The sequence below is a fragment of the Dipodomys merriami genome, unplaced genomic scaffold (genome assembly GCF_024711535.1).
Source record: "Dipodomys merriami isolate MVZ:Mamm:240054 unplaced genomic scaffold, mDipMer1.0.p SCAF_13, whole genome shotgun sequence".
Taxonomy (NCBI): domain Eukaryota; kingdom Metazoa; phylum Chordata; class Mammalia; order Rodentia; family Heteromyidae; genus Dipodomys; species Dipodomys merriami.
In genome coordinates, this window is record NW_027202604.1 from 36703103 (window position 1) to 36717950 (window position 14848).

Here is a 14848-nt window from a genome sequence, read left to right on the forward strand (position 1 = left end):
ATTTCAGAAAAGAGCCTTCTAGGATTCTGATCAGGACTGCATGGCATCTGTTCCGTTTGGAGACAATGACTCCATCCTCACAACACTGTCTCTCATCCGCAAATACAGAACGCTTCTGCACTCAGCTAAACCTCCCTTCCTTTCTCTCAGGGCATTTCACAGCTTCTAGGGCACAAGCCTGATATTTTTTGTCATCAAATTTATTCCTATATTAAAACAGTATCTTTAAATTCCCACGTTAAAGTAGTATCTTTTGTTACTATTATAAATGGAATGTCTCTTAATTTCATTTTTCTATTGTTCATCAGTAGACTAGAGAAATGCAGTTGATTTGTCTGTATCAATCTTGTGATCTTGCTAAACTCATTAATTCCAAAAGGGATGTTCGTGTGCACATGTGTCTGCATGTCTTAGGATTTTGTACGTACAAAATAGTGTCATCAACAAAGAATTTCTTTCTTTTGTCTTCCTTTAGGATCTTTTATCTTTTCTTTCCCACGCGTTCACTACAGATTATCTTCTTAAAATAGTTGCAACTCGGGTTCTCTTTGGCTCTCTGCGTCAGATGATCTGACAGAGAAACCCACTGCTTGTAAGGCTTCCTCTTACAAGCTGGTCCTCAGGATGCTACGACTGGACCACTCAACGGCAGAAAGCACTCTGGAGGTCAGGAGGAATTTAGCACCAACCTCTCATCTAAGATCCTGTCCCCACCGAATATCCCAAACCCAGAACACTGGATTTCCTGACCCACCCTAAACTTACTACCTTTGGCAAGAGCTCAGAACAAATGAGTAAAAAGATATTGGAGTGAAAATACAGTGTGTGTGTGTGTGTCTGTATGTACATGTGTGCGCATATGCGTGCAGGGCAGGAGGGGGGATGGGGAGGAGAACACACATGGGAGCCCAGAAGAGGTCACCACAACCTCTCATCCACCAACAAGACCACCTCCCCATCACGCACCAGAACCCGCCCAGCACTCAAGCCATGGAAAAGACAAGCCGAAGGCCCCTTATCCACCTACGTGCACAGCCTCCAAAGGGCAGCCTGCCGTCGGCTGGCCCTGGCCTTCGGAGGCGCCCCGGCCTGGCCGTGGGTCACACTGTGGAGGGCTGGGAGCAGCTCCTCTGGCTGGAGCTGCGGCGGCTCAGGACGAAGGTGGACGAGTTGCTCTTCTTGCTGACGCTGGTCTCGCTGGGCCGGCTGCCCTTCAGGTGGCTGGAGGAGCAGCAGAGGAAGCGCTGCACGAGTTCGTGGAAGAGGTGGCCCGTGAAGAGCATGTAGATCCAGGGGTTGCAGCAGCTGTTGAGGCTGGCCAGCAGCATGGCAATGATGAAGGCCGAGGCTGTGAGATGGAGGACAAGAGAAGAGGCTGTCAAAGTCCAGCACCAGGCTCTGAGTTCAAATCCCAGTACTGCCCCCCCCCAATGTTTCTTTTCCACTGAGAAATAGCACGCAGAAAATCATCTTAATCCCGGGTCATTTCAAGTGGAGGAAAAAATTTTCAAGTCTCAGTTTCCTTCAATGGCCGTAAGCCTGGTAAACTGTAGAAATCTCCTGCCAACAGATGAGGTGAGATGACCCCCAGAAACCCCCCAAAGAAAACAACAGAAGTCAGAATCCCCGTCCCCGCGGGGCCTTGCGTCCAGCAAGAGAGCTGGAAATCCACCGCTCTCATTTCTCCTGAAAATTTTGGCAGAAAGAACCAAGAATTTAAGAGCTCAAGCCGGAGAAGCCATCTTCCCTGGGCTGCGGGCACTGCAGGAGCTGGACACAAATGCCAACAGAAGACCAGGAGAGTGTGCTGGGCACCCACAGAAGACCAGGAGAGTGTGCTGGGCACCCACAGAAGACCAGGAGAGTGTGCCGGACACCCACAGGCACCAAAGCCAGGCGCAGAGGCAGCCGTCCATCCGAGGCCCTAACGTGGGTTCCCAGAGCCCAGAGGTAACTGAGAACTTTCTGAAAATGTAGGTTCTCAGGCCCATGGCTGGAACTACCTAGTAAAACCGGGAAGCTGGGCTTGGGCATGTGTCGTCACGAGTTCTGATGCACACCCAGGTCTGAGAACCACTGGTCTTGTTAACCGGTGGCGTCTGGTGGGACAAAAGCAAAGGACATCAGACAGTATTACAAAAGAGACCTTTCAGAAAGCAAAGGAGTGGCTCTCATCCTGGAAAGTGACGTTATCACGAATGGAAGCGCAGTGGTGAAAGCAAACAAGCCAGTGCTACCCAACTCCTTATGTTCGCTACAAGAGAATTGTAAATCTATGTATGTAAATATACACATATGCATATATATATATTTGTGTGGGTGAGGAGATAAATTCAAGTTTTAAATTAAAAATCACCTGCCAGACTAAAAATATAGATGTTCAAAACTCACACAAGAGGCTAAAAAAAATAAAAATAATGTACGTGACACTAAGAAACAAACGATCAGCCACAAAGTGAAGAACAAGGGCGAATGAGGTTCTGAGATGCGACAGAAGGAAATGTCACACCTGGGCCTAGTGTTACATACTCATAAGATGAAAAGCCCCAATTCCAAATGCTCCCAAGTCAGCGCGGTTTGCGGTGCGGACATGATGCCACGCCTCTCCCATGTCAGCACAGCCGAAGCGCAGCCGCAGGGAACACATCGTCCAGCACACCCTTAAGTAGCATATATCAGCAAACGAACCAGAAATGAATCTCATGACACTTCATTATGTACTTGCAAATATTCTAAAACCCTAACAGCGATTTGCCTCTTTGCATTCAAAAAAAAATCTTCTGGCTTTTTAAAAATAAATCTGTTTTTAAAGAGAAAAAAAAAAAAAAGAAACATTATAGGGCAAAAACACAAGTATATAATGAGTTGCTAAGAAACCAGGTAGTCTGGCTACCTGTGAGTGGCCGGCTTGGGGGACAGGCAAGGACCAGGGCTGGGTCCCTGCCCCCTCCTGGTAGCCACCGATGCAGTGGCTGATCTAGCTGGCTTGGTTCTTTGGGGTTATGAAAAACCCTCTCTAAGCCAAACCTGCTCTTGTCCAGCGGACAGCACTAAGGACTCATTTGAAATGTCTTTAATTTCATGATACCCTAATCATCCAAAGATAGGACTTCACAAGGATGAGACTTCCAGCCTCCACGGGCAGCTGAGAGCGGAGCTGGGCAGAACCAACCACAGGGGTAGGCCCTGGAAAGCGCCCCAAAGGGAGGACGCAGCGGGAATGCAGGCCCAGGGGCGAGCACAGGTCAGAACACTCAGCAACTGCGTGGGGCAAGGATGGGAAGAAGCCAGAAAGAAGAAGATGGAGCGGATGTCCCATAGGTTAAGCGGAGCTGTGGATAGCTTCTGAGCAGGCGATGATGGATTCACTTCAACCTGCCTTCTGCACTTCTGAGCCAAGTGTAGGCTACAGGGTTGCCCTCTCTGGTGTCTAGGAAAGGCTTTGCTTGATTACCAAGGAACCAGAACTGAACAAAGCCGGGGAAACATTGCCCTTCCATTTCATGGTGTCATTTCCAAGGAAGCAGGAGACAATTCTGGTTATCAGCATCTCTGCATAGGTCCACCCAGAACAGTAGTTCCTGAAGCAGCCCTGACTCCATTTTCTAGATGAAGGAACAAAGTTCAGACCAGGTGACAGACTTCCTTGAGAGCTCACAGCAAGTTACCCTATGTTCGGTAATGGGGTCTGGTTCATTATAACTCGGCTGGCATTCTCACGTGCCACATTGGTTCCAACTAGTAAAATCTTACCAGTCCCAAAGCAAAGACATGGGCTGACCAAGCAATCACACTCCCGGTGTGCTCTGAGGAGCAGAGAGAACAACTCTTTTGTTTCTGGAACAAATAGGGCTCCCTGCTAGGCTAAGTGCTGGCTGATCAGCCCACTACCCAGCAGCAATCTTTCAAGAGCCCCACCGTGCCTGGGAGAGGAAGCAGGACCTCCTGACTGTCTGTCCATCTGTCTGTTCATCCATCTATCCGTCTGTCCATCCAATCATCATCCACCCTTGCCCCTGACAAGTTGTCAATAGATTACAGCTTGTAGGCCTGCTATTTTTATAAATTTTATCAAAACCTTGTCCTGGCCATTCACCTGAGAGCTCCCTACGGCAGAGCTGAATAGGTGTGAACAAGACTTTATGCCGTACAAGCTACTGGGCCCTGGACTGAAAAGGCCAGGCAATCTTTGGTTAAGCGTAGGAAGGTGTGCAGAGCACAGGGCAAGCTCAGACCCCTTCTCCCACACTGCCACACACCAGAACCCTATGCTGCCTCTCCTTCCTAATCATCCATACTCGGGCATCAACCCTAGCTCCACCCCTGGTGAGCTGTGTATTCTATGGGAAATCATCTAACCTCTCCTCTTCTCAGGTCCTCCAGCTGTACGGGTCCCATCACAGGACTGTTGCAAGACAAGTTTGAGATATCCAAGCCCTATCCAGGATTTAAGGCCCCGGTAACAGCAGACCATGCAGCTCAGCTACTGTCCTGACCAGGGCAATGGGAGCAAGTGCTCGTGGAAGGTTGCAGCTAGGGTGACAAGGAAGATTCCTGAGACTGTCCCTTTTGAGGAAGGGGTGAGTTGAAGGGGCAAAAATGTTGCAGGGATGACACAGATCAAGATGCATATAGTACACACAGTGTTTGTTAAATGGCAGACTAAATTCAGTACATATCCTACAAATTGGGGAAAATGAGGAGGAAAGGGGTATGTGGGGATTGATCAAGGTGTAATGTAGTCATAATCCACTTTGTTGAATGGCAACTGCTTTAAAGATAATTTAAAAAAATAGGGCTGGGAAGCTGGCTCAGTGGTAGAGTGCTTGCCTCATATGCATGAGGCCCTGGGTTTGATTCCTCAGCACCACATATGCAGAAAAAACCAGAAGTGGTGTTGTGGCTCAAGTGGTAGAGCACTAGCCTTGAGATGATGAGCTGAGGGACAGTGCCCAGGCCCAGAGTTCAGGCCCCAAGACCAATAATAATAATAATAATAATATTTTGTATAAAGGAAAAGAAACCTGAAGGGAGGCTGCGGCTGTCATGGGCCATGTTCAGACAGCAGGGTCTTTGTGGAAGCGTTGGTTATAAAATCACATCTCCTCCTCACCTGCCATAAAGTTCAGGCCTTCCCCGGGGACCAGGATGCCAGCCAGAAATCACCAGTCGGTCCTTCTGGGAGACATGGCAACTGAGAGGCTGCCCTGGGGCGGCCTGGCTTGTGCCTAGGGCATTTTGTGGGGGAGGACAAAATCTATGCCAGGCACTGGCTCCCACAGGGAACCAAAATGGAATTATTGAGTCCTAGCCCTCCCTCAAGAGACTCACAAACTGGAGGGGGGGGGGTAAAAGTCCAGAACAGCATTAGACAGGGGGCAGGGAGGGGAGGCCACGCACTTGGTGCAGTGGCTGAGAACCAGGGGAACGTCACGTGAACAACTCCTATCTGCCAAGCAGGACCGTGAGCTGAAGTGGCCACGCATTAGAGGCCGGTGTCACCTGCTGGGTGATTCTTCCTGGGAGAGGAGAATCGCTGTGTATTTCTGTGCAGCTCCATGATTCATGGAGGGCTCAAGGCCCTGGGGCCGCCGGAGGACGGTATGCGCTGGGCATTCCACCCCCGCTGGCTTGGCTTTACTCACTCCTCAAGAACTCCCACGTTCGGACTTCCCGGCACTCGGGGAGAGCTGAGAGCCCAAATTAGCCTAGGACAGCTGACGGGCAGCGGGCCACGGCCTCTCCTGAAACAACTACCGCGTTTCACGCACAACTCAGATGCACGGGGCAACTCGTCCATCTCAGAAAAGTCAGGTCCAGCCCACCCTGTGAGGCCTGCAAAAGACCCTCAGACAAGACAAGGCACGCCCAGCAAGACCTACTCCAGGGCTAGGAGGAATCTGGGTGTAAGGCCTTTTTTGGATCTGCAGGGATTGTCTGGGTCCTTAGCAGGCAGTCTAGGGGAAGGCTTTAAAAAAGTAATGTATGCTTGAATAAAAATGGAGGCCCATGCTGGGCACCGGTGGCTCACACCTGTAATCATAGCTACTCAGGAGGCTGAGATCTGAAGATCGCGGTTCAAAGTCAGCCTGAGCAGGAAAGTCTGTGAGACTCTTATCTCCAATAAACCACTCAGAAAACCGGAAGTGGCGCTGTGGCTCAAGTGGTAGAGCACTCGCCTTGAGCTGAAGAGCTGAGGGACAGCGCCCAAGCCCAGAGTTCAAGCCCCAGGACAAAAAAAAAAAAGAAGAATGGAGGCCCAGGATATACGATAAGATATTATCTTTGGAAAGACCATAACTTTGTAACTACGGTTTTTCTATAACTCACTGATGTGTGATCTGCCCACCTATGGCAGGGTCGGGATGAAGAGTCAGATGTATGAGCTACAGATTCTGCCCCTGGTCAAATCCAAATGACTTGTCAGGCTCAATGGGCTGGGCCTGAGAAAGAACCGTATTTTAGGAGAAAAGCTGGCTCTCCCTGCACGTGTCTAGGCCCTCCCCATCCGCTGACGAGCCACAAGTGGGAAGGTGGATGCCAAACCTGATAAAGATCCATGCAGGCATCATTGTCCACTAAAACTGCAGAGTCTTGGAGCTCCTACTCCAGATTCACTGAACAGACTGGCATTTGAAGGAAGTCCTCGGATGACCTGTGCACAAATAAAGCTTGAGAAGCATCATTCCAAGCAGCATAGGAGGTTGTAAGGGAAGAAAATAAGGTAACTGTCCAATTTCAACACAAAAGCTGCACTTACTGCTTTGTGCAACAAGCTCTTACTTATCCTTCAATACCCCTTTCAAATGCTGCTCTCTCTCAGAATCCTTTCTGATTTTTTTCTCCCTTAGGGAGACCGAATCAAGTAATGCCTCCTCAGGGTATTCACACTACGTGACAAAAAATACTTCTGCAACTGCATCGTTACTTTGGCTTAGACTCCTTAGCTGGTGACTATGTCCCATTCGTGGCTCTGTCCCCAGCTGCTAGCAGAGACTGGAAAATAGGAAGAGGTCGATAAGGGACTGACCTGAATCGAAGCATGAAATTAGCAGACAGGAAGTCCTGATAAATCAGCCATTGCCACTAGCACGTTGGAAAGGCAGAAAGACAATTTCTCTGCCTGACAACAGAATATAGACACAGATATCAAGGTCAAGGGTAGAGAAATAGAATGAGCAAGAGTGACTGCTGGCTCAGGTGTGAGGCAAGGGCTGTAGTGGGCAGAGGCTGAAGCAAGGAAACACTGGGTCAGCTGATAGGAAGCGTCTGCTCTAGCTGAACCCGGGAGGAAAGGCTGACTCCCAGGAGCCAGCACCAAAAGCCCAGGAACCAAGAATGCAGGCCAGGCCTGGGGGATAGGATTCTGCAGACTGCACACCACACGCCAGAGTCCAGGCTGGAGCTAGGCCCTGGTGGCTCACACCTGTAATCCTAGCTACTCCAAGGACTGAGATCGGAGGATTGCCGTTTGAAGCCAGCTCAGGCAGGAAAGTCTGAGAGACTGTTATCTCACCCAACAAATTTCCTTTTCCTGTAATTAATCAAAGCTTTGGAAGGGTGGAGAATGAAGCCACCTCGGAGCAGAAACCCAAAGGGAAAACATTAGCATTCGCCAAGAACAGAAAAGAACCCACAACTGCCCCATCGGACAAGAGTTTGCCCATTCATTGTCCACCTAATTCCAAAAATGTGATACCCAGAGGGCCAAGCCGGAGAGCTCTGTGGGGCTGAGCATGCAGAGCCTGTCTGCTTTCCTGCTGATCTCCATGGGGCTAGGTCACACGAAGGGCAAGTTCTTCCAAAGGGACCTTACCAAGGGCACAGCGGTACGGGAAGGAAGGCAGTCAGGTCACACCACAGGGATTCTGGAGCCCCAGAAACAGGAGGCTTGGAAGTCAGAAAAATGCTGAACACCGGGCCTCCTGAAGTCAGGGAAGCACGCACGCCCGGCCCCCAGCACACTCCTCCCCATCCAACACCCGCCGGTGCCCAGATCCTCAGCTTCGCTAGCCATGTGGTACTCACCGCTGCCCAGGCTCCCGTTCCCCTGCAGTGCTGCTGCGTAGAAAGTGTCCCATCTGCCCAGTCCAGCTCTTCACACCCCTCGGGTCCTCGCTTCTGCACCTCCTCCCCCACCCCACAGACGTGACGCAGGCTTTCGTCACCATGCCAGCATGTAGGTGTCCAGGGCACCGGTGTCCCCGCCCACAGCCGGAGGCTCCTCCCCCTCACGCTCACTGGACACATCACCTACTGCCCTGCCAAGTTCTGCTCCGGCCTCACTCCCCTCCGCCCAGGCTCAAGAACACATCCATCCCCTGCTCCGCCGGAAACCCCTGCTGAGCTGCAGGATCAGTCTCAAGAACACAAACCACATGTTTACGAAGTAGAACGGGGAGGCTGGGAGAGGACCTGGATCCCGTGGCCCCGTCTACCCCACCTCCAAGACCCACAAGGTAGGCCTTGCTGCGGAAGGAGACAGTGGACGCCCAGGGGGAGACCCGAAGGCCATGCAGTGCCAATCAAGCTCCAACACAGGCTGCCTGTGGCTCACGTGCCCTGGCCCTGCACAAGACTTGTGGACCCCAGGGGTCCCAGGGCAACAACCTCAGCCCCAGCGTGCCTCCCATTGTGAGGGGCAGGGGCGTGTGATCCTTTCCATAAAAATCAGCATGTTGCGGGGGGGGGGGGGGGGGGGCGGGGGGAGCATTATTCTTTCTGAAATACAAAGATGGGTGTACAAGGTATGAATGGGGCTACGGTTGTTTTTTTTTTCATTCAGAAACTTCTCCTGGGCTCCGGGGCCTCTGAGAAGGAAGCCAGCCCTTCCCATGTGCACCAGCAGGGAGCCCCAGATGCACGCCAGCCTGCCCCTTCTGGTCATCCACCCAGCTGCACTGACCCAGCGGGGCCTGTGCCCACAGACTAGCACCGTTGTGACTGCTGTTGTCATCTTACTGCTTTCCCCTCTTCAGAGCCTCTGCCGAGGTATTTGATCTCACAGAGGGACCTGAACACTGGGCCTGAGCTCTGAACCCATGATGGTAGTGCTTGTAGAGAAAGATGTCATTCAAAGGAGAGAGACAGACAGACAGACAGAGAGAAAGAGAGAGACAGACAGATGAGAGAGGAAGAGAGAGCACTTGAGGCTGTGGGGTCTGTGGTGAGGGTGCGGACGGTGTCCACCCCTCTTACCTTTATGGGTCCCCCATCAGTGAAGCTTGCAGAGCTCCTATTTGCCCCCCCTCCCCCCCAGCCTGGTGTGATGATGTCCTGTGTGGCGTGGGACTCCCTAGTGCAGATATTTTTGCCTCCAGAGAGCAACCATTCACCCTGACCCCAGTCTGAGGCTCCTGCACGGCTGGATATGTGTTTCCTTCTGACTTCCATACTTACTGGTGCTGGGTGAGTCACGTCTCCCAAGTGACTGCACACAGCACCGTTTCTCAGGCCCATACTCTCCCGGGAATGATTTAGAGCAAGGCCTGGTGGACACGGGAATGCATTCCGGCTGATCTTGTCCTATACCCACGCTTCCCAGAGGCCGAAATGAGACTGGGCCAAGCTGGTGGCCAGAGACACGTCCTTCCCACCAGGCTCCCATCTGGATGGGCTCGTGTGCGCGAAAACACTCGGCGGCCTCAGCAGTGTCGGAGCCCTCCTCCCCCAAGTGCTCTCCACTGCGCTGTCAGCACCCGTACAGAAGCCTCGGACACTTCATGGGACACCATCCTTACCTGTGATAGAGGCAAGAAGCCAAAGAGCCAAGGAGACAGGACCTGATCTCCTAGGCCGCCACATCCTCCCTGACCTTGACTTCGAACAGAAGCCATCTCTACTGATACTCTCATCCACAAGGAGACCTTGGGAAGACTCCATGTGCCCAGAGGCTCTGGCTCCACTTCAGCTGGGTGCTAAAACTTCCAACATTATCTATCCATCTAGCCATCCCTCTATCTACCTATCTGCATTTATCTACCTGTCTAATTTTAAGAAGGAAAAATAAGCTGTTCAGGTAGGTACTTTGAAAGCATAAAAAAGACCGCAAGTTCAGTCATGACGAAAGGGTTGGCTGTATCTTCTTTTTCTTTAGGTGGGAGGAAAAAAAAAAGGAGGAGGGTGGGTAGGTCGGGACACCAAGAAGCCACCTGAGAACTGGCAGAAAGGAGAGGGGAGACATCACGGAATGAACAGCCAGCCGCTACAGCAAGGGGAGGGAGGGCTGGGCTAGTAAGGGCAGGAGGTTTCCCCTTACCCCTGTGCTGAGGGGGGCGAGGCTCACTTCCTCAGTGGCTGATGTTCAAGCTTCTGGAGAAACAGGTATTCTCCACTGCTCTTTTTAGAAATACCCACCACTGGTTTCTGTCCATCCCAGCTCCCTGGCCATGCTACAAATCCCTGGGCAGCAAAGCCAGCTCTAGTCACTGTTCTGCCCCTAACTGGCTGTGTGCCTTCCTGAGCTTGCTGGGGCCTGAGCCCTCTATAAGGCCTGGCCAGGAGACCTGATGTCAAGTCAGGCTGAGTTCTACGGAGCCCTCGTCGCAGGGTATGATGGGTATGGCATTCACTCTGAGGACCACTGGCCCTCCATACATGCTGAGTGGCGAGTGTCCTGGACACTGTGATGCAAACTGCATGGCTCCCTAAAGCCAGGAGTCTGTGGTGTATAGAAGGGAGCAAAGCAAAGTTACAGAATGGGGAAAAGAGGGCTTGCATTGAGATTTCAGATTCCCAAGGTGCTGGGTCTGTGACTGCTGGGTGTCATGACGATCCCATCAGAGCCAGGACATTTGCACTGGGTGGACGTGAGAATAAACTCCTGGATTTTTTCCAGCCAGTCTTAGAAGCCCCTGCTTCCCTCATGTATGCATGAAAGACTAAGGCGCAGACCACCCCGCCCATGATCTTTCCCTGTAAATTACTAGAACTGGCAGAGGTGAGGTGCTATTGACTCTAGGCTGAGGCCTTGGAGCTCTGTTCCCCAAACCTCCTCCTGTGGATGCTCCTGTGCCTTCTGACAAACACAGGCCACCGTCCTGTCACCTGAGCAGCCTCCAGAGCAGAAATACACCTCTCCCAGCCTCCCAGCCAAACCTGGCTCCTTGCTTCTGCCTCTGGCAGGCACCAGCGTTAGTCCTGGGCACCTCTGCAATCTGCCTGCTCAGGGCTTCCCATGTGTGCCACCATGCACACATGTGAGGCTCATTACCCACTAAATGAGAGGTTCAGGAGCTTGCCTTCGCCTCCCCAGGATGCCCCAACAGTTGCCTTTTGCGAGTCTGGTTGGCTGGGTGAAAGGACCAGCTTGAGGCTGTCCTCATCCACACCTGACCTCGTGACCTGTCCAAGGGATGCTTGGACTTCAAATAGGAGCTTGGGTTTGGGCCCAGGTTGGAAACCTTCTTCCGCCACTGGCTAACTGCAGGAAAAGCAGTTACCTGCCTCAGTTTCCCCTCCCTCACAAGGAGCGGTGCAAGGCCTGTGTGCTAAGCACTCTACCTGCCATTTCTCCTTTTGTTCCCCCATTACCTGGCTAGGGCTGGAACTCTTTATCAGTTCCATCTCACGGAAGACGGAATCAAGGCTCAGAGAGGCTGCCTGTCTATAAAGCCAGCCTGCCCAGGGCTAGGAGTCGCTGGGCCCAGAACTCTGGAAGCTCAGACCCGGTGTGCCAGCCGCCCTTCCCTCCGGGGCCCCCCCCCCCCCCCGCACTACCTTCCTTGGGCGCGTCGGCGTCCCAGACGCTCCACATCTGCACGAAGAAGAAGGGCGTCCAGCACACGATGAAGGCCAGCACGATGATGAAGGTCATCTTCACCGTGCGGATCTTGGCCTTGGAGATGAGCTTGACGCTGCTGACCCGTGCCAGGGCGGCGGGGCCCGCCGGGCCCGTGGCCGCCGCCGTCTTGAGCCGCAGGTTCTGCCAGATCTTGAAGCTGATGAGGCCGTAGCAGGCGGCCAGCACGATGACCGGCACGATGTACACGGAGAGCGTGATCCACGTGACGTAGGCCTTGGGTCCCCAGGGCTGGATGAAGACGGCCCAGCAGTCGAAGACGCCGTCGGCCACCTCGCGCAGCGAGAAGATGTGCACCTGCGGGGCGCTGACCACCAGGCAGCCCAGCCACGTGGCCAGCACGGCCAGGCGGTCGGTGCGCCTGCGCAGCGCGCGCAGCGGCTGGCAGATGGCCAGGCAGCGGTCGAGCGACATGAGCAGCAGCAGGTAGGTGGAGGCGAACATGCCCACCACCTGCAGGTACTTGACGAGGCGGCACAGCAGGTCGGGCCCATAGAAGCGGAAGGTGATGTCCCACAGCAGCTGCGGCAGCACCTGGAACACGGCCACCACCAGGTCGGCGATGCTCAGGTGCTTCATGAAGAAGAAGAGGCGCGAGTGCTTGTGGCGCGTGGTGCGCAGCGCCAGCAGCACGCACGCGTTGCCGCTCAGCGCCAGGAAGAGGATGAGGCACAGCACGGCCACCTCCACGCGCGCCAGCGCCTCGTCGCGCCGCGGCGGCCCCGCGCCCGCCGTGCAGTTGCCCTCGGGCCCGGGCGGCGGCGGCGCCCAGCTGGCGTTGGCCGGCCCCGCGCTGCAGTTGCCCGCGCCCTCCATGAACGCGGCCGCGGCGGTGCGGGTGCCGAGCTCGGCCCCGGAGCCCGTCGAGGCGTGGGCGCTGCGGGGCTGGGGTTGAGGAGGCGGGGATGGCGCGGGCCCGGGACGGGGTGTGCCTGGGGCTCCGAGGGTTCGGGGAGGTGGAGGGGAGGGGGCCGCTCCCGGACGCCCGCGGTGGTGATCGCCGGATTCCACCCTGCAACAAACCGCGGACCCGTGAAAAGATGGCCGGGGGCGGGGGGCGCACCCGGGGGGGGCCCTTCCGGGAGCGTCGAAATCATCCGAGGCTTCCGAGCGCGGCCTCCGGGTCTCCCCGCCGCCCACCCCATCCCCGGACCTCCACCCGCGTCCTCCAGACCCTCAGCGTCTCCCCCAAGCGCGCCCACCCATCCCGCGCGCCCTCCGGCCTCCTACAGATAACCGGGTGGGGTCTGCATCTGACGGGGCGGGGGCGGGGGTCAAGGCTGGGGAGCGTTCTCCCCGACCCGCAGCCCGACGTGTGTGCGCGCGCGGGTCCGGGCAGCCGGGCTCCCCGCGTCTTGATCCCAGGCAGAGTCACTTTGCGCCGTCCCGAGCATCCCGTGCGCCCCCCGGGGAAGCGGGCGCCCGACCCCGCGCCGCCTCCGCTCCCCCCGCCCCAGGCTCTCCCCCAGCCCCACCCAGCCACCCTGGGGACCCCCCCCGTCCTCCTCCGTTCCCGGGAGCCGGGACCCCGCTACCTTCACCGAAGTTGGCCGCCGCCGGGGAAGTTGTGCCGCCACCGATCAAGGACGCGGGGCGCGTGGGGGCCGGCCCAGGGCGGGAGCGGGGCGGGCGGCGCCCGCGGGGTCGCCGGCCCGAGGTCTGCGCGCGGCGGCTCGCTCTGGAATCCCCGCTCCTGCGCGGCGGCGGCGGCGGCGGGCGCGGCGCGAGGCTGCGCCCTGGCTGGTGGCGGGCTTTTCTGCAGCCGGGGTCCAGGGCTGCACTACCACGTGCGGCCACGAGTGGGCAGGGGAGCCCGGCCGCGCAGGTGCCAGGGCAGGTCAGCCAGCTCCCAGGCCTAAGGAAAACTCCAGAGGGATGGAACCCGTAAACAACCCTCTGTTCGGAGCCCCCCCCCCCCCCCCCCGGCGCTCTTGGAGAAATGGGCTTGAATAGCAATGCGTTCCCGAGTAGATGGTGCCAAAGCATTTAATTGATGTCTCCCAAACATGAGCTATTGTCAGCTCCTCTTCTTTCTTCTTTCTTTCTTTCTTTTTTTAGTGAATCCTCAGTTTTTGAATACTGTGTGTGTGTGTGCGCGCGCGCTGGGTTTTGAACTCATGGTTTCCCACTTCATTGGGCTTGCTCATAGGCTGGTGCCCTATCACTTGAGTTCTTCTGGAGATAGGGTCTATCGGATATTTCTGCCTGAGCCGACTTTGAACCTCAGTCCTTCAGATCTCCACTTCCTGAGTAACGGGGATTGAAAGTGTGAGCCTGGTACTCCACTTGAATTCTTCTGATCACACTTGGGTTAAACAGGAATTGGAAATGTCTTCCATGCCAAGCAGCACTTGCACAGACCATCATTCTGTAGGAAGTTTTTGGTGGAAATCTCAAGCAAGGAGGAAACAGGAAGGAAGGATAGAGGGAAGGAAGGAAGAAGGGAGGAAGGGGAAAAGGAAGGGGAAGGTATGGGAAGAATGAAGGGGAAGAGGATTGTCTAGAGGGGGTTTAATGAGAAGAGGGGAAAGGTGGATTCTGAGGGATAGAGAAGATCAAAGCATGTTATATACATAATACACTCATGAATGCAGCAGAATGAAATAATCTGATGCTCTGCAAAGGGAAGAAAGAGAATATGGTGGAGGGGTTCAAAGTGCATTGCATGCATGGAGGGAAATGTCATAAAGAAGCCAGCCCCCTTGTATTCAAATGTTAACATCAATCAATAATTATCTTCATTTAAAGAGATCAGACTCATCTGTGGGCCAAATGCCACTTCCGCCTCCTTCCACTCTGCAAAATGGAAACTCTAGGTGATACCTCCAAAGGCAGCTGAGATGGCAAATCTGCTTCCCAGCCTCTGCTATTTTCTAATCTAAAACAGCCTTTGCAAGTGATTTACAGTAGCTAAGAATTAAGGCAGAAACCAAAAGGCCAGAATTCAGAACTGAACAGTGCTTTTTAAAATGCATTAAATACGTATTTTCTTCTGACATTTCACTTCTCCTCTTTTAATTATGTAGAGAGAAATGAGTTAGCCAAGAC

The 14848-nt window shown here is 54.3% G+C and overlaps 1 protein-coding gene across 1 annotated transcript; it reads right to left on the minus strand.

The window, feature by feature from the left end:
* Positions 1 to 1100: 1100 nt before the first annotated feature.
* On the minus strand, positions 1101 to 12616 carry LOC138824561 (oxytocin receptor). Its single transcript, XM_070018415.1, has 2 exons — positions 11719 to 12616; positions 1101 to 1348 (listed from the first exon to the last, which is right to left on the minus strand). Exons 1-2 carry the CDS (start codon positions 12614 to 12616, stop codon positions 1101 to 1103), a joined length of 1146 nt encoding a protein of 381 aa, XP_069874516.1.
* Positions 12617 to 14848: the final 2232 nt, after the last annotated feature.